Source organism: Loxodonta africana, chromosome 1 (genome assembly GCF_030014295.1).
Source record: "Loxodonta africana isolate mLoxAfr1 chromosome 1, mLoxAfr1.hap2, whole genome shotgun sequence".
Taxonomy (NCBI): Eukaryota; Metazoa; Chordata; class Mammalia; order Proboscidea; family Elephantidae; genus Loxodonta; species Loxodonta africana.
This window is the reverse complement of record NC_087342.1, coordinates 144,877,817-144,901,901: the sequence shown is the minus strand read 5'-3', so window position 1 is coordinate 144,901,901 and position 24,085 is coordinate 144,877,817. Positions and strand designations below refer to the sequence as shown.

At 35.0% G+C, this 24,085-nt stretch overlaps 1 protein-coding gene across 8 annotated transcripts in view; it reads left to right on the top strand.

Annotated features, from left to right (window-relative positions):
• The window catches only part of UBE3D (ubiquitin protein ligase E3D), a 160,228-nt gene that overhangs the window by 25,736 nt on the left and 110,407 nt on the right, over positions 1-24,085 (top strand). For 7 of the 8 annotated variants that reach the window (XM_064288479.1, XM_064288480.1, XM_010586491.3 and 4 more), the window contains 5 exons: positions 2,655-2,886; positions 8,613-8,682; positions 15,300-15,369; positions 16,570-16,678; positions 21,283-21,446. In XM_064288479.1, coding sequence (XP_064144549.1) covers positions 2,655-2,886; positions 8,613-8,682; positions 15,300-15,369; positions 16,570-16,678; positions 21,283-21,446 — 645 coding nt within the window. The remainder of the gene's footprint in view (positions 1-2,654; positions 2,887-8,612; positions 8,683-15,299; positions 15,370-16,569; positions 16,679-21,282; positions 21,447-24,085) is intronic. The other variant, XM_064288489.1, reaches the window with a different exon arrangement.

Genomic DNA, 24,085 nt, shown 5'->3' with positions numbered 1-24,085 from the left:
GGCAGTGGTGTAATGATGTAGTTATCCTCCATTTTGTGATCTGATGTGGTCATCCTCCATTTTTACATAAATGCTGATTTTTGCATAACAACCAGGTCTTTGGAATCTAACCATGTCAATAAGTGAGGAATCAGTGTATATTTACCACAATTTTAGAAATACATTTAAAAAAAGGTTAACGTGGGGAATTATTTGAAAATAATACTTGTATAATTAAATATAACTTAGAACATGTAAATGTACATTAATTCACTAATATTTCACTATGGGGCTAATAACTTTTTGTTAAATATGAGTCTGCTGCTCTATAGATTTTTCACACAAATCATCCTAAATTCATCACCTACAATTTCCAGTTTGGGTTTCTTTAAAAGTAAAATAAGAAGTTAGTCACTCTAAAAGCAATCTGATTTTACACTTTTTCTAGGTATTTGCTTTTTCTCCCTCCTCCTCATGTTCTGCAATTGTCTTTCCCACATATAAATTACCAGCGATTTTTTTTATTAACAATTTGCTTTAATAGACTCTGAAATCTTTAGTTTCTAAAGGAATAGCAACTCATTTCAATGGTTTATATAATATTTAATTCAATTATATAACACGTGTAACTGGTATAAAGAGGTCTGTGATCAAAAACAATTGATTCTTACTAAGCAGATGATTCAACTGATAGCATCAGAAGTACATAAGCATCAAGGTGCCTAAGCATTCACAATGCTCACAATGCATTGGGAAGACCATGTGCATGTTTCTGATCGCTCATGGCTAAATTATTTTGAAATTTCCTCATGAGCAGTTTTATTTATTTTTTAATGGCTGTATTTATTTATTTTTTGTACTTTAGGTGAAGGTTTGCAGAGAAAATTAGTTTCTCATTAAATAATTAGTAGACATATTGTTTTATGACATTGCTGGCCAATTCCACAACATATTATTACTCTCCCCCTCTCGACCTTAGGTTCCCGCTACTGTTGCAGCCCAATCTCTTACCTGTCTCATTACCAGCTTTCCTGTCCCCTCCTGCCTTCTTGTCCCTGCCCCTCATCCGGTGTGCCCATTTAGTCTCGTTTTGGGGCCTGTCTAATCTCTGGATGAAAGGTGAACCTCAGAAGTGACTTCATTACTGAGCTAAAAGGTTGTCTGGCGGCCATGCTCTCAGGGTTTCTCCAGTCTCTATCAGGCCAGTGAGTCTGGTCTTTTTTTGTGAGTTAGAATTTCGTTCTATGTTTTTCTCTGGTTCTGTCCGGGATCCTCTATTGTGATCCCTGTCAGAGCAGTTGGTGATGGTAACTGGGCACCATCTACTTGTGCTGGACTCAGTTTGATGGAGGCTGTGGTAGTTGTGGTCCATTAGTCCTTTGGACTACTCTTTCCCTTGTGTCTGTGGTTTTTTTCATTCTCTCTTGCCCTCAGGAGCAGTTTTAAACACCTCATCATCCTGCCCACTTCTCTTAGACTACTGGGCATCCTAGTTTAGGAAAGAGGTAAGCCATGTAAAGTCTCAGGTGTCTATTATTGTCCTGGGGTGGGAGGTGGGGGGATGAAATTATTTTTTAAAATTGGTAGCAAGTAAAAAGCAGCTATTTAACTAAAGAGATGTTGTAAGCATAAAAAATAATGGAGGAGAGGAGGTTAATTTTGCTCTCCTTGAACGTGGACTAGATTTAGTGACTCCCAAAGAACAGAGTATACAAAGGGAGAGAAATAGTAACTATATAGTGGAGAAACCTGGCAGATACTACCTTAACCAAGTTATCCAGGTTAACGTCACTATTGATACATAAGTTATGTTGATATAATGTACCCTCTGATATGATGTGATGAGAAAGGTACCTCACCTCTGTGGTATTCTTCCCCAAAATCCATAACCCTAGTCTAATTGTAAGAAAACGTCAAACTCAAATTCAAGGACATTTTATACAATACCTGACCAATTCTCTTCAAAACTCTCAAGGTCGTGAAAAATAAGGAGAGAGTGAGAAACTGTCACAGACCAGAGGAGACTAGAGAGATGTGATGACTAAATGTGATGTGGTATGGATTGAAGCCTAGAACAGAAAAAAAGGACATTAGTGGGAAAACTGGTAAAATTCACATAAAACCTGTAGTTTTGATCAATGTACCTGGTTATGTAAGATGTTAATGTTAGGAAAAGTTGGGTGAATTATATACAGGAACTATCTGTACTATCTTTTTAACTTTTCTGTAAATCTAAAATTACTCAAAAATAAAAAGTTTATAGAAAGGATAATGAAAGAAATTACACAAGAAAGGGCTAAATGATTTGAAATTTAAAACACATAAATCAAATAAAGAGGCAATAACACTGAAAAAAAATTGCAACATGATAGCTAAAGGGCTAATATTCTTAATATTGGAGCCCTGGTGGTACAGTGCTTAAGTGATACAGCTGCTAAACCAAAGGTCGGCGGTTTAAATCCACTATCTGCTTCTTGGAAACCCTTTGGGGCAATTCTACTCTGCCCTCTAGGGTCACTATGGGTTGGAATCGACTCAAAGCAACGAGTCTGTTTTTAATATTGGAGCCCTGTTGGCAATATGGTTGAGGAGATTCTTTCATCTTTATTGTTGCTTAAGAAAATGTATACGTTTCATTTTGTGTTATGAAAAATATCATTTCCTCTTTCCACTAGGAAGCTTCTCAGGGTGCTCCCACTGCCGAGTGAGAACTGGGGAGCTCTGGTTGGAGAATGGTGTTGTCATCCTGATCCCTTTGCTAATAAGCCACTTCATCCACAAGAGAATGACTGTTTTACTGGAGACTCTTTCTTTTTGGTGAATTTAAGAAGCGATTCATGGCAGCCAAGACCTGAACTTGACCAAATGGAGACTCATTATCTTTCTTCTGAGAACCATTTTGAATTGGTAAAATAATCTGTTCAAAATAAATGCTGATTTTTGAGGTTGGCTTAGATACTTGCTCCTCCAATCTTTTCAGGCTTGTTGCACAGACCATTCTAAAGCCTGAAATAAATTATTTTCAGCTTCCTCTGTTCACCCAGGCTCTGCTCTGTTGCTCTGGGATAAGCTCATGTGACCTTAAATCGAAACAGCCATGGGAGATGGAGGAATAGGGGGAGAGGACTACTTCATGCGTAGAAATGGGAGTGCTACTATTTTATAAACCAAAATGCCCAACTTCCACAATCCATGTGCATTTTATCCTCATAGTCTGATTTAAATTAAAAGTGTTCTCTTGCTCTAGGATATTTTCTATACAATTAAAAAGCCAAACCAAACCCACTGCCATCTAGTTGATTCCGACTCATAGTGACCCTATAGGACACAGTAGAACTGCCCCACAGAGTTTCCAGACTGCAACATCTTTCTCTCACCAAGCGGCTGATGAGTTCACACTGCCGACCTTTTGGTTAGTGGCCACTACACCACCAGGGCTCCACTATACAATTAGGCATATTTTTTATTTACTGTGTCTGCCCATAGTCTAGGTTTATGCTGATGTCATAAAAGCAGATGCCGTCAAAGAAAAGGGGGAAATGGAGGAGCTCCAACATGTGTGTAAAGCTCGTGCTGTAGGTTCTAAGTTGATGCTTGACGATGTGGTCAGGTGGCTCTTGCCACCAGAGCTCCTTATTTGCGTTATTTGATATTTTTCTCAAGTCTGTGTCTTTATAAGTTATATGATACCATTTGGCAAGAATTTCTCTTAATTGTAAACAACCATGCTATATAAGTTGCTTTAGGGAAAAGGCAATTTTCTCTCACTGGAGAGAACAAGTGGTTTACTTTATTTTAAAAGAAAATCAATGGGATTAGCTTGGTCCTTGTGAGAAATAATTCCCCTGATGGCGAGTTGATACGGATGTGATTTAAAAAGAAAAGAAAACCATGGCCAGAGAATATTCGTTTTAACATGTTTATTGGTAGAGACAAAAACATTGTTTTTTAAATTTTGTTTAGAACTCGTTTAATTTTTGTAATAAAACGGGCTTTCAACAGGAAACATACAGGAGTTGGGCATCTCATGCTGTAAATTAGTTTCTAGAACTATTTTCTATTTTGAGGACTCTTAAGGGAGTTCTTCAAATATTGAGGTTAAATTGATGTCAGTTAAAATTATTTAAGCGCCTCATCTGTCACTGTAAACACAAATGCCTTTACCTAAATATGGTTCCTTTTAAACTACATTACTTTAACACTCTATGTTTTTAAAAGGTAAGAAGCTAATCTAAATTTGTTATAATTATATTTAATGATTATATTAAGTTTATATTTTAATCTGAATTTATATACCCGTACTTCATGTGTTTTAACTTTCATATTTGTAATTAGGGTATAAATTTTTTAAATATTTAGAAAGCGTGAGGAGAGAGAAGTGGAGAAGGATACGAGAAACTATTAATTTTCCTATTTAGGGAAATTGCACTCTCTTCAAAACAAAACAAAACCTGCTGCCATGGAGTCGATTCCAACTCACAGCGACCCTATAGGACAGAACAGAACTGCCCACAGAGTTTCCAAGGTTGTAAATCTTATGGAAGAGGACTGCCACGTCTTTCTCCCACGGAGCTGCTGGTGGGTTCAAACGGTGGACTTTTCAGTTAGCAGCTGAGTGCTTTAACCACTGTGCCACCAGGGCTCCTTATTTGCATTATTTGATATTTTTCTCAAGTCTGTGTCTTTATAAGTTATATGATACCATTTGGCAAGAATTTCTCTTAATTGTAAACAACCATGCTGTATGTTAAAGAAAGACATTACAGTTTTTACTGTCAAGGAGACTGTGGGAAATTACTGTCACGACAAGCTGCTGTTGACAAGATTATTTTCAAGTTAGCCTAGATGGAAGTTTTACTTTAATTGCATATTATAGCAGTTGAAAGAGTATGCTTGTGACCAAAATAGTAACATAAATTTGGAGGAGCATGCTTAAACAGTGTTCTCAAGGTTCCTGTGGGAACAAGGCTGCTCAGTGCTATTGAAAACCTATTTCTCATATCACCCAGTCTAGCCATCTAGCAGGGTTTTGAAATGTCACATGGTGACACAGCATCCTAATGGTATCTCTTGGGAAACATTTTTCTGACGAGACAATATCAAGGGTCCTTGGAAATGGAAACAACACAAAGGAAAATAAAAACGAGGACAGGAAGCTAATCCACCTCTCTGAGCAACCGTGCCATCTCTCAGATATATTGATTTAATTAGTCCACAACAATGTCTTTCTTTGATGTTTGCTCTATAGAGCTCCCACTCTGTTAGGCTGCTTCATTATGGAACTTGCTTTATGATTTCCTTTTTTTTACGCATAGGTCAAGAAAAATGCATTACAAAGCAGAGTTTCTCTTTAAACAAAATTAAGTGTTACATCTTAATAAAAGCTATCTGATTTTTAAAAACAGCACAAAGTCTGACACTTGTTTCTTTCCTTCAGTACACCCTGAATGTGTACGGTATTTTATTTGTGCCTCTCTTACTGTGGCAGAATGAAATTTTTATTTTCAAAAGATGTCTGCTGATGGTTTTCCCTTATTCTTACATTCATTTGTCATCTCTTGTACTATTTTTAGTTCCTACCAACATAGTAAAACTTTTGCATCTTGTAATAGGATGATAAAGATGGAAACTCAACCTTTAGAAGACTTGTAATATTATTATTCTAGACTTAGAAAATGTAGCCACAATGTGATTTCATGCCATTTTTTAAAAAAGTAAACAGAATTGAACTTCAATTATATTACTGCTGGTAAGTACGACCAACAGCTTTACATTTTTTTTTTTTTTCCTGGAGTACTTAACAATAATTTATTGATCTTCGTGATTTGTTTGTTAAATCCATGTGTGTTTCTGTTTGTTTCCAAAAAATGAATTGTTGTATTTGTAAAGATTCACAGAAGTAAAAAGTATGTCATTGTGAACCTCAGTATACCAATCATCCTATTCATCAGTCATGATTTATCTATTTCTTTTTCCTTTTACTGAAATGCTTCAAAGTAAATCCCAGACATTATATCATCTTATCCCTACATGTCTCAGTATATCTTTTTAAAAGGATGGAATTTTTTTCCTATATAACCGTAGTTCCATTATCACACTTAACAAAACAATTATCCCATGATGGTACAATAACCAATCAATATACAGATTTTGCTAATTATCTCAAAAGTGTTTTTTACTGTATGTTTATGTAGCCATAAATTTGGTTTTTTGAGATAATTAGTTCTTTATCGATCAGATTTTAAAAGCTGGTTACGTATGTCGGGTAAAGATAGAATCTTATTTAGAAAAAAAACAAGCAAACAAACAGAATGCACGTTTTCCGCCTCAGTGAACAAAAAAGCTAAATGTGCTACCAGAGCAATTTGAAATGAAATATATAAGAGAGCATGGTACTCTGATACCATATATCCATTTTTAGAAAAGGCCTTAGTTTTTCGTAAGATTTAATGAGGTGATCAGATTTAACTTGTACCAAACGGATTATTTAAACAATATTTTTACTACCAATTTGGAGTCGCACAGGTATGTTTTACTGTAAGAAAGCATGAAACTGTAGAAATATCAGCTTTAACAGTTGAGCATACTGGTTTCTGAGCTGTATTCTTCCTGCAACCTTCCCTGGACCCTGAACAAATTGGCACCTGCCTTGGTCTCTGTGTCTGTTTATTACCTATGATGGAAATGACCCCATCCAGTTAGTTCCTCATCTTGGCCAGGCTCTGAGACCTGCTGTCTGTGAGGCGCTGGCTGTAAGGATATCAGTGGAAGGGCCAGAGATGACACGGTCTGTGAAACCCCCTTCATGAATGTGCCTAGATAAATTTTTGAGCCAGGTCTGATCTGAATTATGGAGCTTGTATTGTGTTTTTGTTTCCTCAGCAGAGACTTTTAAAGAGAGACTGGTGTATCTGTTCAAATCCTGCAGATAGACTGGAGAAAAAATGGGATAAGTGTTTATATTACCAAAGATTTCTTCAGTGTATGAAGAAATTCATCTAAGATTGCTTCATGGGGAAGAGCCCTAGGGCACTTATGGAATTTTACTACTAGCCTGGGTGTGAGGGTGGGCAAAAGGATGAATCACAGAGAAATACCCCAATATCAGTTGTGTAATTGGTTTTGACTTTTTTGACCTTTAACTAAAGTAAGAAATACATTTTATTAAAGATCTGTCTCTCTATCTCTCTCTCACACACATACATCCCTCAAGCAAAACTTTCTTGAAGCTATACTTACTGTATGTTTGAAGCACTGTGATATTTTCTATTCTATTTCATTAAAAAAAAAAAAAAAAAGTAGCCTATAACCCACTAAATTGGTTCCATGACCCACTAATGGCTTATGACCTGTAGTTTGGGGAACACTTGGCATTGTGCTTAGAAGCACAGGCTTTAGCATCTGAGGGACCTGGATTCAAATATCAGCTCTATCAGTTACTAGCAGCAGGTCCATAGAACTCAATGTGCTTCTTATGCAACTTTTTAGGAAGTAGCTGTTTATTTATGTCAAGTGAAATATAAGTGTAGTAGTCAATTCAGACTTACTCCATGGATTAATACATGTACTTTCTCACATAAGAAAGTTACCGTCCTCCCCCGTTTAGACCAATTCTCTCTGTTCTTTGGTTTCCCCATAGGGATAACCTCAAATGGCCAAAGTTCCAGAACTAATCCTTCTCCCTGCACACCTTTATATGACTTCTGCCGTGATGCGGTATATCTGTTTGCCAGAAATGCTTTATGACTTTAACAAAGATTATTACTATGGATGTGAAAGGGCATTCTTTTGTTTGTATAATGATTAGGTCACTGCTAGCTATATTAATATGTACCCCAAATAATGAAATAATATTTTAAAATGTTTTGAAACTTAATAATGTTTCAGGTATGTGTCCCAGAACACTGTCCATTTTTCCAGTTAAAAAAAAAAAAAAGTACATATCTTAAATCGAAAAATAGAATTATATGAACAGGTTAAATATTTTTACCTTCTCAATTGTGGGTAGTTATGAGTTATAGGTTATTTTTACATAAGTTAAACTGGACTAGGAATTAATGTGAGTTCAAGTTCTGACTCTTCTGTTTTCCAGACACATAGTTTAGGGCAAATCACCTATTCTCTCTGCCTTCGTTGCCCACTGTCTGCCTACTCTAAATTGTAAGAATATCTGGGAGTGCTTTTCGTAAATGTAGGAAGTTTGGTAGCATAGTGGTTAAGAGCTCAGCTGCTAACCAAAAGATTGGCAGTTCAAACTCACCAGCACTCCTTGGAAACCATATGGGGCAGTTCTGCTCTGGCCTACAGGATCGGTATGATTTGGAATCGACTCACTGGCAATAGGCAGTAGGTTTGTAAATGTAAGGTGCATATTGTTCAAGTTAATTTGGCGATATTTGGCTCATCAAGCAGCCACTAGGTTTGGAAAAATCAATCTGTGCATCATTCTTTAGATTCGAAAAAAACGATCTATGCATGTGAGTTATGCATGGAAACTAAATGTATTCCCAGTATTTAGTAGAGGGCAAAATAAAATGTAAAGTTCAATGTATACTCTGGAGACTATGTTAAAATTATATATTCCTTTTAAGAAAAGCTGAATGACATTTAAATGACATTTTTCTGTTCTACAGAAACCAAAGGCAAATACCAAAGTAATTTGTAAACGTTGCAAGGTAATGTTGGGAGAGACTACGTCATCAGGTAAGAATTTCGTAACAAAAAGCCAAAATGATTGCCTTATTATTAATAAATAAATAAGATTTTATAGTAAATATATTGGAAAGATAGATGATTAATATATGTTATACAGTAGATGCTTTTCAAAATAAAAACCAACTATCTTAAAGAGAGTTGGAGCCTTTTTCTTAACACAAGTCCTGAATCAGAAGAGCTGGTACCCAGAGACTGAGAGGTTGCTTGTCCTGGCTGCCATCTGCTTCAGGGCGGTTTCATGTAACGTTTGTGGGAGAAGTTCTGTTGAAAGGGAAGAAGCACATTCTGAGTTTTGTACTTTGTTTCTTTTTCTCAGTAGTGTTAATTATGTTTTATGTAAAGTCTGTTATACTGCTTTAGAATATAATGAAAACCCTGATAATTAAAATGCTTCACTGTTTAAAGATATGGCTTTGAAATGTCTAGAGAGCTGTGTTAGCTTTGTGGGTGATGAATAACTGCTTTTAATATAATTAATTAGAAGATGTGAGTTTAAGTGAAGCTCTTGTACTTAAGGGGAAGGCAGCTGGTGGTATTTTTGTTTGTTTGTTTGTTTTTCAAATCATCAAAATCTTGTATATACTTGCTTAGAGTAAGCAGAAAAGGAAGAATGAGTAGTCAGTCAGTGATGCTACCCTGAATGTCATTTTTGGAGAATAAAAAAAGCAAACTGTTTAATTAACAACTTAGAAAATTTTCAGGCTTCTAGTTAAATAAGGTGAATTTATTTTTTAAATTCACTTATCTTCTTTCTGAAACCCAATTAAAATGACAGTTTAAGAAATATAAAAGATGTACATCTACAAAAAGGGAAATGGAAAGGAGATGACAGAGATGTGAACAAATTTTTGGAAGCTAGAAAACTGAGAGAAGCATGGTAACATACCTGGCCGTGTGGAGGAAGCTGCAGTCTATGTATCTGCAGAAGGTCATTTGGGTGAGGAACGAGGCAATATTCACTGTAGAACCCCATAACAGTTCAGTATCTCGAGACACCATGTAACAGGGAAGGCAGTCTGACGTAAGGGGCTGGAAGCAGAATGATTAATTCAAAGTCTATATATGGAGCCATTAGGCTCCTAGATCTCCTATTCCACTTGTAATGTATTCTCACCTTCCAGGTTGGAGACTGGAGGACCCTATCTTGAAATAATTGAAGAGAACCAACTAGAGAAAAGGCAGGCAGACACTGACTCTTGTGTTCAGTCACCTTGCAGTCAGCAAGCCTTACCTGGCACACAAGAGCTTCCTCTTAGCATTTTACTGCCTTGTACCTATATATGAATAGATTGCTGAAGAACACCAAATATTTGAGGAAACTTCCAAAAGAAAAGGAACCAAAGTAAATAAATAAGCAAGCAAGCAGAATAAAGGCACTTATAAGAAGCAAACTATGTATACAAAGGTAGAAAACATTAAAACAAAACTTGACCGTAGTAAATGTCCTTGGAGAAATGAAATAATATTGTCTCCATAATTCACAGAACTTAGAATCAAAAAGTAATAGCTTACAAAAAATCTAATCAAAAGACTGGAAGACAAAATTAAGGCAATATCCCAGAAATATCCCAGAAATCAGAACCAAAAGCAGAGATAAAAAATTGGAGAGGAAATTAAATAAATTATCATGTGAGCTTCCTGAGAATAGGAGCATTGTCTATTTTGTTTATCACTGTAACCTCAGCGCTTAGAACACTTTATGGCCCACAGTAGGGTCTCAGTAAATATTTGTTGAATGAATGAATAATTTTTGAAGATACCAAAGATGTAGCTAATAGAAACTCTAGAAAGGAAGAGTAGAGACAACAGTGTATAGAAAAAAAATCAGAAAAACTGTATTACAACACAGTTTTTTAGAAATAAAAGTTTATTAAAAACAACTTGCATTTCTTGACTGAGAGGTCCCACTGAATGCCCCATATATTTATTGGAGGGTGTGTCAGAGAAACCACTCCAAACCACATCATTTAGTAATTTCAGAACACTAAGGGTGACATTTCCAGAGAGAAAAAAACAGGTAACGTACAAAAGGTTACAAATTAGAATGGCATTGAGCTTCCTAAGAATAATCCTGAAAGCTAGAAGTCAATGAAACAATGCCTTCAAACTTCAGAGGAAAAAAAATTTCAAACCAGAGTGCTATACGCAGTCAAACTTTTGGTTGAGCGTGAATATCCCAAATATGCTTTTAGAAATACAAGGTCTCGAAAAATAGACCTCACAAGGACATTTTCCTCAAGAATCTACCATAGGATATATATCACCAAACAAGGGATATAACCTAGAAAGAGGTGACTTGGGGTTTAAGAAACCAGGCATCCACCACAAAAGAGCAAGATAAGGAAGTCCCAGGGTGAGTGATGTGCAGCAGGCCTAGAGGACAAGTAGCCTGGGATGAAGCAAGGGGAAGGAAGGTGGCAGTAAATACTTTTCCAGTTACAAGGTGGAATTAATAGATTATTTGATTTGTTTGACTACACGTAGACAATAATCTTGAGACCAGCCATATTATCATTTGGGAAGAATTAGCTAAGGGTGCTTAGAAAACTAAACAAGTGAAAAAGAAAGCAATTATTTACTCCAGGAAAAACAAAAGATTGAACAAGAAAGGAACCATCTCAATAGTTTCATTATGGTCATAATAATGTAAACACTGAATATTGATTTAGTAATAAAGTATGTAATGCTTAGGTATATTAGGAAGATGAAATATGTACATGTGGGAGGTGGTGTAAGGGAGCTATATACACATCTCTAAAAGTAAATCAGTAGGATTTCACATCTAAATATGATAGTATAAAGAAATTGGACAGTTCCACCCACAGAAAAGTACAAAACTGGCAAGTTCAAAAAGTTATTAAAAACAATCAGATTAGAACAAGATTCCTAGGAATGGAGAGCAGTTTTAGTCATTGATTGGTTCAAAGCTTACATGGCAATTTTATTTGTTTATTTATTTTTGTGGTAAGTATATATAACAAAACTTTTGCCATTTCAACATTTTTAACACATACAATTCAATGGCATTGTGTTTGTCATATTGTGCAACTATTACCACTATCCATTTTCCATCACCCTTAACAGAAGCTCAGTGCTCCCTAAGCAAGACTCTCTGTCACCTACTCCCCCCATCTGTGGTAACCACTAATGAACTTGAAAAAGGTCACAAAGAATGAGAAAATCAATCAGACAATAATAAGGATAAACGGGTTTTCAAATGATTTTAGGTACAAGATAGATACCAGTTTAAATTTAAAACCTCTATAACTTTGTGAAAACTCAAAGCTAAAGTAAAAAAAAAAAAAAAATCAGTTCTTTCATGTAAGGGGATACTGTGCAGCCATTAAAGGGAATGTAGCCAGCTATATCTCTATTATATTAAACAAGGTATAGAACAACAACAACTAAAAACAAAACCATAGCGGGTACTGGAAAATGATTACAGTGAAGCAACAATTTAAGTAGAGTTTAGTCATGAAAAACTATTACTACCTTGAATAAGAACAGCAAGTTTATGACCTTCTTGCCTGTGGACATTGCCATCTTCCCCAGCTGGAGCAACAAAAACCCACAGCTTTACTGTATAGAGATGATGATTCAGTTCACAGTAGGTGGTGGAACAGCTAGAAATTTAAGGGGGAGGTTTTAGGAGCAAGAGAGCCATCAAATTATTTGATGACAGTTAAACTATGCAGGTGCAGTGATACTCTTTAGGGAGGCAGGCCTAACAAAATAAAACTGAATAGAGATATCATTGGCTGCGTACTATGGAGGAGGCATATTTCACATTTTGAGTCCAGGGAAGCTAATTGCCTGCTATAACAATAAACCAGCAACCCTTAGAAGAACAAAATAAAACCCATAATTGCTACAATGTATTACAACAATGTCCAACTTTCATCCAAAAATTATTGGACATGCAAAGAAATGGGAAAATGTGACTCATACTCAAGAAATAAGACATTGACAAATAGACTCTGAGCAAGTGTAAATGTTGGATTTAGCAGATAAAGATGTGGAAGCCATTATAATAAATACGGTCAGAGAATTTTAAAAAAGAAAAGCTAATGAGTGAACAAAGGGCAAATCTCAGCAAATTGGAAGCTTTTTTCTTTTTTAAAAGAAGCAATTGGTAATTCTAGAATGAAATTTTGAACTTGTAGATAGATTAATAGAAATTGTTTAAACATTTTTAAGTTTTAAACTTGGTTTAATATGTCTTGTACTAGGCATAACCCTGGGTGCCTGGCAAAAGCAAATTAGATCACCTTCAGAGGAAAATACCTTCATTGTAACTCTGTATTATTCCTTCAGATAATTTTTCAAGTACAATATTCAGCATAAAACTCAAGATAAACAGGCACATTAGTAAACTAGACTTCCATCAATGAGAGCTAACAGAAACAGCAAACAATAGCAACAGATGTCTGTTGTTGGAATTATCCAATGTAGACTGCTCACTACGCTTAACAATGCAAAAGACATGCTTGAATATATCTGAAAGGAAAGGGAAACTGTAACAATAAGCGTATTTGGAAAAGATTCACAAAAGAATTTCTGAAAAAAATTATAATTGAAATAAAAAATTCACTAGATGGTTTAACATAGCTTGGAGAAAGAATTAGAGAACAGCGGTAGATGAGAAGAAAAACCTGTAACTAGCACAGAGAGACAAAGAGCCAGAACATACAGAAGACCTAGAGCATACACTGAGAAGATCTAATGTATGTTTAATCAGACTTCCAGAAAAGGGAAAGAATGGGGCATAGGCAATATTTGAAGAGATAATTGCTGACAGTGTTCCAAAAGTGATGAAAAACAACAATCTATGGATTCAAGGACCCCAGTGAACTCCAATTCAGTGAGGTCCAAGTTAGACAAATAAAAAGAAATCTATACCTAGACACATCAGAATTATACTGCAGAAAATTAAAAACAAAGAGAAAATCTTAAAAGCAAACAAAGAAAAAGGACAGATTGCCTTCAAAAAAACAAAACAAAAAAAAACCCATTGCCATTGAGTCGATTCTGACTCATAGCAATCCTATATAAAGGAGCAGCAGTATTGGAAGTTTGAAAACAGTGGAATGATACTGTCAATGTGCAGAAAGAAATAACTGTTAACCTAGGGTTTTATATCAGGCAAAAATATCCTTCAGAGATGAAGGCAAAGATAAGTATATTTTCTGACAAACAAAACCTGGAATAATTCACTACTAGTAGCTTCTTTTCAAAAGAAATTCTACCTGTATGTCAGGTAGGTAAAAATCTCCCCAGATAGAAGATGTAAGCTGTAAGAAGGAATGGTAAAGAAAGTGGTAAATATGTGGATGACACTAAAATAAATATTAGCTACATAGAATAATAATAATTGTATATTAAAATTTTAGAATTAAATTATAGCTTAGCAACATTTGAGCTGAAACGGATCACTTCCTGATGTTAAAAGGTTCAATTCTATATCTAATAACATGACTTCAAAATTGTAAAGTAAAAATTAACAGTTTCAGGAAGAAATAGGTGAATACACCATCGTGGCTCTTTGGTATATAATAATTTGTTAAGCTGTCTGTTGATATTTTGCCTTTCTGTGTGTGTTACATTGAGCAGTTGAAAACATTTTGAAAAAAATCTACAGCACTGTTAATGGCTGCATAAAATTCTATTGCCTAAATTTATAATTGTTTAACTTATCCTCAATTTTTAGGTATTTAGTTTGTTTTCAAAATTTTCTATTAATATTATGAGCATCGTAAAGATCATTTTTTTGCATATATTCATTCTTTGAGATAAATTCTTAGATGTTTAATTATGGTGTCAAAATATATACACATCTTTTAGAACTTTGCCAAGTGCCTTCTCAAAACTCATTTTTAATTCTGATAGTATGAATAAGTGTATTCATTTCTCCATATCTTCATCACTGCTATGCCTTATTTAAAATATTTTGCTGCTTTGGTGTTAAAATATAATATAATATTAATATGCATTTCCTTCATTATTAGTAAGATTAGACATTATCCATGCATTTTTTTTTTTAACGAAAATATTTGAGTTTACTTTCATTTCCGTTAACTCTCTAGTTTACTGTGTAAAATTTTCTATAAAGTAAATAATCAGATAACCAGATTTGGTGAGAGTTGTATGTTAACAGAGTCAGTGAGATTCTGGGTAAATAGTAATGTGAGGTTCATGGCATCTATGCATGGGCTTTGGGATACTGTAATCAAAAAGCCCTTTTCAGCAACTTGCAGACTTATGGCTATTCTAGAGAAGCGAGGACACCAAATGACTAATTTCTGGATAAGTGGACTATGACTATGATGTAACTAATTCGTATGTATACCTTCCCTATCTGATCACACAGTTCCTACAACAGATTCTTTGGGTATGCATTTCTAAAATGACACCGAGGCCTCAAAACTGTTTCCTTGTAGCCATTGATACTATGTCTTCAGAAACTAAATTCTTTTTGGAAAAGTTTTACTGAATATTAATTTCACCAGTATGTTGAAAATTTAGTTTGGAATGTCATAATTTGGGACTGACATGCCCACAGTATTAGTGTACTGAGAAGATTCTTAATTTTCTTCTTTTGTTTCTAGATACTACAAAGTTGTATATGACAGAGATAATTATTCAGCCATCTAAGAGAAATTTTCCCATTATACCAAGGTACCAGTAGCAAATTAAGTTTATTTTGTTATTTCACATTTAGAGAAAGTAGGTGCAGTTGGTTATTTTCATTTGTATTCCTCTTTTTTTGGAAAGGGAAAAAAAACAGCCTTTGAGAAAAACATTTAGGTAGTTAAATCAAACCACACATATGAGAAACTTGAGAATTTATATATTTTTTTTTCTTATAATGTTATAGACAGATGTGCTTATATAAATCTAGTAATTCAGAAAGTTTTTTTTCTTTAGTGTCTTCATATCTGCTGGATATCTAGGATCTTACAATAATTATTTAAAATTTGTTTTAAAATTTGAAACATGGATCAGTTTTCAAATGATTCCTGTTTTAAAAAAATGGTATTTCACCACTAAATCTATTAGTGTTTCTTTTCTTTGAATCTTTTTAGTTTGCAAACAAAAATTAACTGAAATATCTCTTTATTTGAGTTTATTTATTGATGTCTAAAAATTATGGCAATCTGAACATAGCCTTGAAATTTATCTTCCTGTAAATACTTCGATTTTGCACCTCAGAGCTGACACCTTGATGAAATCCAAATGAAAAACATTGTAGATAATACTGTCTAATGTTTGGGAGGAAATTTCCACCTTCCTTTGTAACTTAGTCACTGTTTAATGTGTTACAGCACAAATGGAATACCGTATTTTACACAAATAACACACACCTTCTATATTTGTTTGCCAATCGTGCCCTCTCCCTAAGGGGTAATTTTGTAAGCGCCGTTATTTTGCACTGACAGTCACATGATCCATTTACTCATTGATTACGCCAATTTTTTTTACACATTGCTGTTAAAAAAGAAAATTAGCATAGTGAGCTTATGAAAATACCTTGCAGGAGGAGGGCATGGTTGGCAAATGTAGAAGGCACACGTTATTTGCATAAAAAATACAGCATTGGCTTGTTCTAACGTGGTACTTTTTGTTCAGTAGAAGGGAATAGTTAGGTTTGGTGTGTTAAATGTACTAAGGATTGAAGAGGCTTAGAAGAACGGAGGAAACAGAAGTATACTAAAATATATTAACATTAGCATAATTTGTGAGGGAATGGGCAGTATATAGAAAAGTTGGACATGCATACATGTCTGCTTTTAGGTACCCTGTGAATATTTTTGGCTCTTCTTGCCAGTTAGAAAAAAAAGAAAAGCACATTGTGAAAACTGATTTCTGTTCAAACAGGTCTCACTTTGTACAGAGTGTTATTGCCCGGTGTCTGGTGGAGCTCTCTTCTGCGAGAAGCACTTTTAGATTCACTATTCAAGGTCACGATGGGAAAGCATACATGTTGGTAAGAAATTATTGTAGCCTGGTAATCCTGGGTGTCACAAATCCTTCAATTTTTGTCACTCTTTTATTCTTAATTTTCAGGTCTGGAAAATAAATGATGAAAAATTAATTTTTTATTATCAGGTTAATTTGTAAATCAAACTCCTTTAATTCAATTTCAAGTGATCAAGTGCCAGTATGTGCCAGGCACCAAGAACAGAGTTTGATTCCTGCTCTTCAGAAGCTCACCTCACACAATATGGTTTTTCACTCTTAGTTTTTATCATGGTCAGAATAACACCATTTTGTCTCTCACTTTTATTTTTCTATTTGATACTCTTGTGTATAAAATATGTTCTATTGCGCCTATTTTTTAGTTGCCCCTGTTTTTTAATATATAACTATTAATTTTTCTGGTTGTACAAATAAAATGTACTTAGTATATAAAATCTGGGAAAGTAGAGGAAAGCAAAAGAAGAAATTAAAAGTCATAGTTAATTTCAACACCCCGAGACAATCACTGTGGTTTCTAGACTTCCAGGTACATTTTATACATTCCAAAATTGGAATTGTATCCTTTTTTAAAAGATTTATTGTGGTAAGATATAACAAAACATTTGCCAATTTAACCATTTTTAATAGTGTACAATTTAGTAACATCGAATGTATTTACCATGTAGGGCAACCATCACCACTATTTCCAAATGATTTTCATCACCTCAAAAAGAAACTTAGTACCCCTTAAACAATAACTCCCAATTTCCTCCTACCCCCAGCCCCTGGCAACCACTAGTAAACTTTCATCTGTATTATGCATTTGCATCTTCTAGATTTTTTAAATAAGCGGGGGAATTTATTAAACTTTTTTTATACCATTTCCCATGTTATTGTCAATTCTTTATAAATTTTTTAACCTCTAGAAAACTCCATGGAACATAATTTATTTAACTTTTTTCTTATTGAATACTTTGTAGTGATTTTCTCACTATAATAAATAATGCAGCTTTGAACATCTTTCAACATCAAACATATGTACTTTCAAAAGATTATAGAATATATATTTAGAAATTATAAATTACAGCCTTCAGTTATGGTATCCTGACACTCTGGAAGGCTAAAATCAGTGAGTGAGAAAGGGATAGGATTGCAGGTGGCTGTCTGAAAGTTGGACATAATCCACGGTCATTTGCATTTGTGCTGTAAACTTAAAAAGTTATAAAGAATCTAGGTGTATCCTTGGCAGTATTTTAGAATGTGTGCCCTTGTGGGAATGACTTAGTGGATAAAAGATTCTCCCCTTCAGCTGAGCAATGGCAGGGATGTGATGATAGGAGTGTATGTTTCCTGTTGTTTTTGTTGTTGTTAGCTACTGTTGGCCTCCAACTCATGCTGATCTCAAGAGCAATGTAACAAAATGCTGCCTGGTCCTGCATCATCCCCGTGATCAGTTGTGGATCAGACCGTTGTGATCCATAGGGTTTTCACTGGCTGATTTTCAGGAGTAGATCACCAGGCTTTTCTTCCTAGTGCTTCCTATTAAAGCAATTCTGTTTCATTTATTAGGCTTTAGTGTAAGATTTTACTTGAAAAAGAATTTTTCTGCTCAAAAATCATTGAGAATCACTGCTACACTAATAATTTCCCTGAATCTTTGATGTTTGGGAAGTAGTGGCCAGTTTTGGCAGAGAGGCTCTGCAGCGAACAGAATCATTTCCTAGATGTACCACAAGCATTTAGTACATTACTGTTATTAAAAATACTGTACCACAGAAAAGAGTTTGTGACAGGTATGTAGAAATCAAAGACCTATAGCCCAGGTCTCTTCTCTGCCTTCACATCTGTTTTATTAAGTCAGTAAACATAGATTAAGTATACCCTGTTTGAAGGGCACTGTTCTAGGTGCTCAGGGTGGAATAATGCCTTCAAAAAACTCACAGGATAATAAGGAAAACATGGTAGCAAAAAGGAGTGGGAGGGGTAGAGATTATTGCTAGGTGTAGCTTTGTAGTTGGACATCCCTTATGAGGACCCCATACTTCTCTGATTCCAGATAATTTCTGTGAGAAGCTGAAACACTTCCTGACTGAAGTTGATACAGAATACCCTATAGGGTCGCTATGAGTTGGAATTGACTTGACAGCAATGGGTTTGGTTTTTTTTTTTTGTTTGTTTTTTTTATAGTCACAGTCTGAAATCAGTTTTAGTTTTTTTATTGCAAGGTTTTCAATTTGAAAATCTGGAGTAAGAATTTTTTTAAGCCTATGACACGTCATTAGGAAAGACCAATCTCTAGAAAAGGACATCATGGCTAGTATAGCAGAGGGTCAGTGAAAATGAGGGAACACCTTAATGAGATGGATTGACACAATAGCCTCAACAACTGACTCAAACATATCAATGTTCATGAAGATGGCCGGACATTTTGTTCTAATACACATAAGGTCGCCGTGAGTCACAGTGGACTCGACTGCAAGTAACAACTATTACATATTTAATTTTTTATTTTCTCTTTTATATTCTTGAAACACACTCAGACAACACAAAGGACATGAAGAAATGGTAGCTCCTTCATCTTGTCCCCTCCTCTGCCCTGCTATGTTATTATACTATACAGAGATAATCACTATTAACAGTTTGGTTTGTGTACTTCAGATTTTTTTCATGTCCGTATGCAACTATATATATGTATATGCACAGGTATTTGTTTGTGAAAAACAGAATCACGTGATTAGCATTTTTCTGCAACATGCTTGCTTCAACATAACAGTGTGTCATAAGCATTGTTTCTTGTTAGGGTAAATATAGATCTTTTTGATAACTAGTACTCCATTTTGTGGTTATTAGAGACAGTGGTACAATGAAAATAATCTTTGCACACATATTTTAGTACTTCTTTTTACTAAATGTGGACCCCTGGTGGTGCAGTGGTTAAGAGCTCAGCTGCTAACCAAAAGGTCGACAGCCGCTCCTTGGAAACTCTATGAGGAAGTTCTTTTCTGTCCTATAGGGTTTCTGTGAGTTGGAATCAACTTCATGGCAATGGGTGTTTTTGGGTTTAGTAAAAGTAAATGTATCTTTGGAATAGGATTGCACAGTATTAGAATATATACATTTTAAACTCTGATAATTATCACATTCCAAAACTTGTACTAATTTCCCCTTATAGTGGATGTTCTTGGTGCCCACCCAGATTTCCTTTACTAAGCTGGTGCACCCATTCCCTGGATGCTGAGTGTTGGCTGCTAATGGCTCACAGCTGCTCCCTTTTCTAGAGAATTGCCCTGGACTGACAGGTGCCACCTTACTCCCTTTAGTGCCCTCTACTAACCCTCCCTCCTGCCCCGGTCAGCCCACCTGCCAATTACTGACTGACCCTGCTGTTATGGATTGACTTGTGTCCCCCAACAATTTGTTTTGTAAATCCTAACCTCTATGCCTGTGCTTATAATCCTGTTTGGGAATGGATTGTCTTTGTTATGTTAATGAGACAGGATTAGAATAGGGTATGTCTTAAATCAATTTCTTATGAGATATAAAAGAGATTAAACAAGCAGGCTAGAGAAGCAGGATGGGATAAGGTAGATGCCAAGCCACATGGAGATCTCTAAAGAACCAGGAAGCAGAAGCTGAAGAGTCAAGGACCTTCCTGTAGAGCCGACAGAAAGAACGTTCTCTTAGAGCCAGTGCTTTGAATTTGGACTTCTAGCCTCCTAAACTATGAGAAAATAAATATCTGTTTGTTAAAGCCACCCACTTGTAATATTTCTGTTATAGCAGCACTAGATAAATAGGACACCTGGTATACAAAATACTGGGCTCTACTGTTCCATGTGGGATCAGGTTGAAGCTTAGAACTCCAGCTCAAACCACATCCCTGCCTAGCTCCTTCCCCTGCCTTGCCTATTTCCCCCACTCCCTTTCTCCTGAGAGCATTCCCTCAGTGAATCATGTACAGTCAAATCCCAGAACACTTATACCAGCAGCGTATGGGAATATTTATTTCTAAAACCTTCTTCTAAACTAGATGCTATCAGTCTTTGTACTAAGTGAAAAATAGCAGTGTAAAAAATTAACATTTTTATTACTAGTTAACATTTTCATATGTCTATTAATCATTTATTCTCTTAATTTACATGTTTATAGTTTTTGCTTATATTTCTATTGGACAATTTTTCCCCCCTTATAGATATTTAGATGCTATAATGTTATAGGTGGAGCCCTGGTGACACAGTGGTTAAGAGCTATGGCTGCTAACCAAAAGGTTGGCAGTTCAAATCCACCTCTCCTTGGAAACCCTGTGGGACAGTTCTACTCTGTCCTATAGAGTTGCTATGAGCTGAAATGCACTTGATGGTAATGAGTTTATATATGTTATAGATAATAATTTTGTTATATATGTATTAACTATTTTCTTCTAGTCTGTTTTTATTTTTATCTTGATAATGTTGGGTGCTCTATCAAATGTTATGATTTGAAAGGTCCTTCTTAGTTAAAAATTATATACATCATTGTCCTGTGTTTTTTTTCTGGTATTTTTATAGACTTTTTTCCCCGTTTTGAGAGTGGTATAATAGTGAATATAGTGGTGATATTCTTATACTTGGATTTTTCTTTTTATGCCTTTAGTTATGGCTTTTAAACTCAGACAGTTTGGTGATTGAATGTTTGGAAAATTCTAAAAGTATCAAAAAATTCCCCCTGTTGGAAGATATTTTGAAGGACGATTCCAGTTCTGCCTGGAATGCCGTCAAAGTCCTGTATCAGCCATGCATCAAAAACAGAAATGAAAAGTAAGTTGTGCTTTTGTTTTCTCATTCTATATTATATTTTAGTTTCTATTGCCATGTTTGGTGTTTAAGAAATTAATGAACTAAATGGCACTGTACCATTTCCCTCCTTGAAGCTTCTAGGAGTCATACTGCTAAATATTATACTTTCAAAGTAGATTGAGTTATCCCAGATGAATCATGCTAACATGTAGAAAGCTTGCTTTTACTGAAAACACTTGGTCTTTTTCTTGCAGTTTCAGCTGCCTGTACATATGGGCTGCAGTGCTAAATTAGACTTCAGCAACTATGACTATTTACTGATAACGCTCTTCCAGGCATTGGGGACACAATAGTGAACAAAACAAAAAGCCTGCCTCCTGGTGTTGCCATTCAAATAGGGGGATTGCAGACCATAAGCAAAGCAAACACAAAATAATAAAAAACATATATAGTTCTTCCTGTCCTGTAGGGTCACTATGAGTTGGAATCAACTCGATGGCACTGGGTTTGGTTTTTTTTTTTTTTTGGTATGTGTCAGGCACTGATCTAAGGGCTTCTAGCTCATCTAAGCTGAAAAACAACCCTATGAGGCAAGTACTGGTGTTATTCCCATTTTAGAGATAAGGATGGTAAGCACAGATGTTAAATCTCTATTGAAAAATAAAGCAAGATAAAATACTTGGAGAGTGCTGGGATGGGTATAGGCAGTTACCATCTTGTATTGAAAAGTCAGGGGAAGTTCCTCAGATAGGTTGATATTTAAGTCAAAAACTTGAGAGAGTGAGAGAATGAACCATATCTGAGGGAAAGACATTCCAGGCAGAGGGAATAGCAAATGCTTTATTTGAACACATTGGAATTTTTATACACATCCTGTACTCTCAAATTGGTTTGATCACATTTGTTCTAAGAACAGAAAGATCTGCATCTTTTTCTGGGAACTAAATAAGACATTTAAAAAAGATTATTGCTTTAAAAAATTATAAAAGCAGTATAAATCATAAAAGAATGAAACAGTACAGATATACATAAAGTAAAATTTGAAAGTTCTTCGTCATGTCCATCTCCAACGGAAAAAGTTTGGTGTGTATTCTTTAAGTCCTTTTTCTGTTCATCTTAAACTAATTTGAATGATACCATATGTGTGTGTGTATGTGTGTGTGTGTGTGTGTGTGTGTACAGGGTAAGTACGTATATATTTACACGCTATGTTGTGGAGATTCTTTCCGTGTATATGCTTGGCATTTTATGAAATTGATATGCTATAAATTAACTATTTTTCAATTGATGGATGTTTGAGTTTTTTTTTTTTTTTGCTTTTATAATTATTATTGTATATGTTTTGTGATTATATGCAAGTTTTTCTGTAAGAGTGATTTCTAGAGGTAGAATTGCTGAGTCAAAGGGTATGGCCATTTAAATTTTTTTTTATTGTGCTTTAAGTAAAAGTTTACAATTCAAGTCAGTCTCTCATACAAAAACTTATACACACCTTGCTAGCTGCTCTCCCGCTAATGAAACAGCACACTCCTCTCCACCCTGTATTACCCGTGTCCATTCAGCCAGCTCTTGTCCCCCTCTGCCTTCTCATCTCGCCTCCAGGCAGGAACTGACCATATAGTCTCATGTGTCTACTTGGGCCAAGAAGCTCACTCCTCACCAGTATTATAGCCATTTAAATTTTTGATAGATAATACCAAATTGTCAAAAAGTCATTGCCAATTTGTACTCCCACCTGAAGTTTCTATAAATGCCTAATTCCCTACACCATCTAAACTGTCATTTGGATTTTTGTCCATATGATGCCAATCTAAGTGAAAAAGGTTCGTTTGACTATCCTTGTGTTTCACTGAGGCGTGGTCAGAGAATATAGTTTATGTGTTTTACACTTTGGGGAATTTGTTGAGTTTTTTTTGTGTGTATGTGAGACCGACTTTTAAAATTTTCATTGGGTATACTCTCTGTTGACCATTTTGTGTGTGTGTGTGTGTGTGTGTGTATGTACCTTAAGATTTAGATTTATATAGCCAAGTTTATTAAAATCTTTTATAGTTATCTTTTTGTATTTATTTGAAATGTGTAATTTTGAGAAAGGTATGTTAAGTCTCCCACTATGATGATGGAAAACCATTTTGTTCTGGTTTTGATATGTTTTTGCATTATATATTTGGAAGCTATGTTCTAAGTACATAGAGGTTTGTGACATGACAACTCAAATGATTGCACATTATATCTGTAGGAGACATTGCTCTTGTCTCCTTTAATTGTAATTTTCATGCTGTTAGTTTCTGTATTTACTCTTTATTTAACTGATTTGTTATATATTTTTCTATTTCTTTATTTTCAGTGTCCTGTGACATTTTATCTTAGGTATATGTCTTGTAAGTCACATGTAGCTAGATATTTTAATTTTAATTTTCCAAATGTGAGTCTATTTTAATAGTCAATTTAGTTAATTCACATTTATTATGATTATTTATATAGTTGCACTTAGTCCTGCCATCTTTTGGATTGTTTACCTTCTTTTTGCGTCATTTCTTTCCTCCGAAGACTTGAAAGTAAAAACATCTATTTCAGATTTCTAATGTTTAATTTTAAATTTTAACATATGTATTTAGACTTAGTTTTTATTATCAATATCTAGGTTAATTAGTATCTAT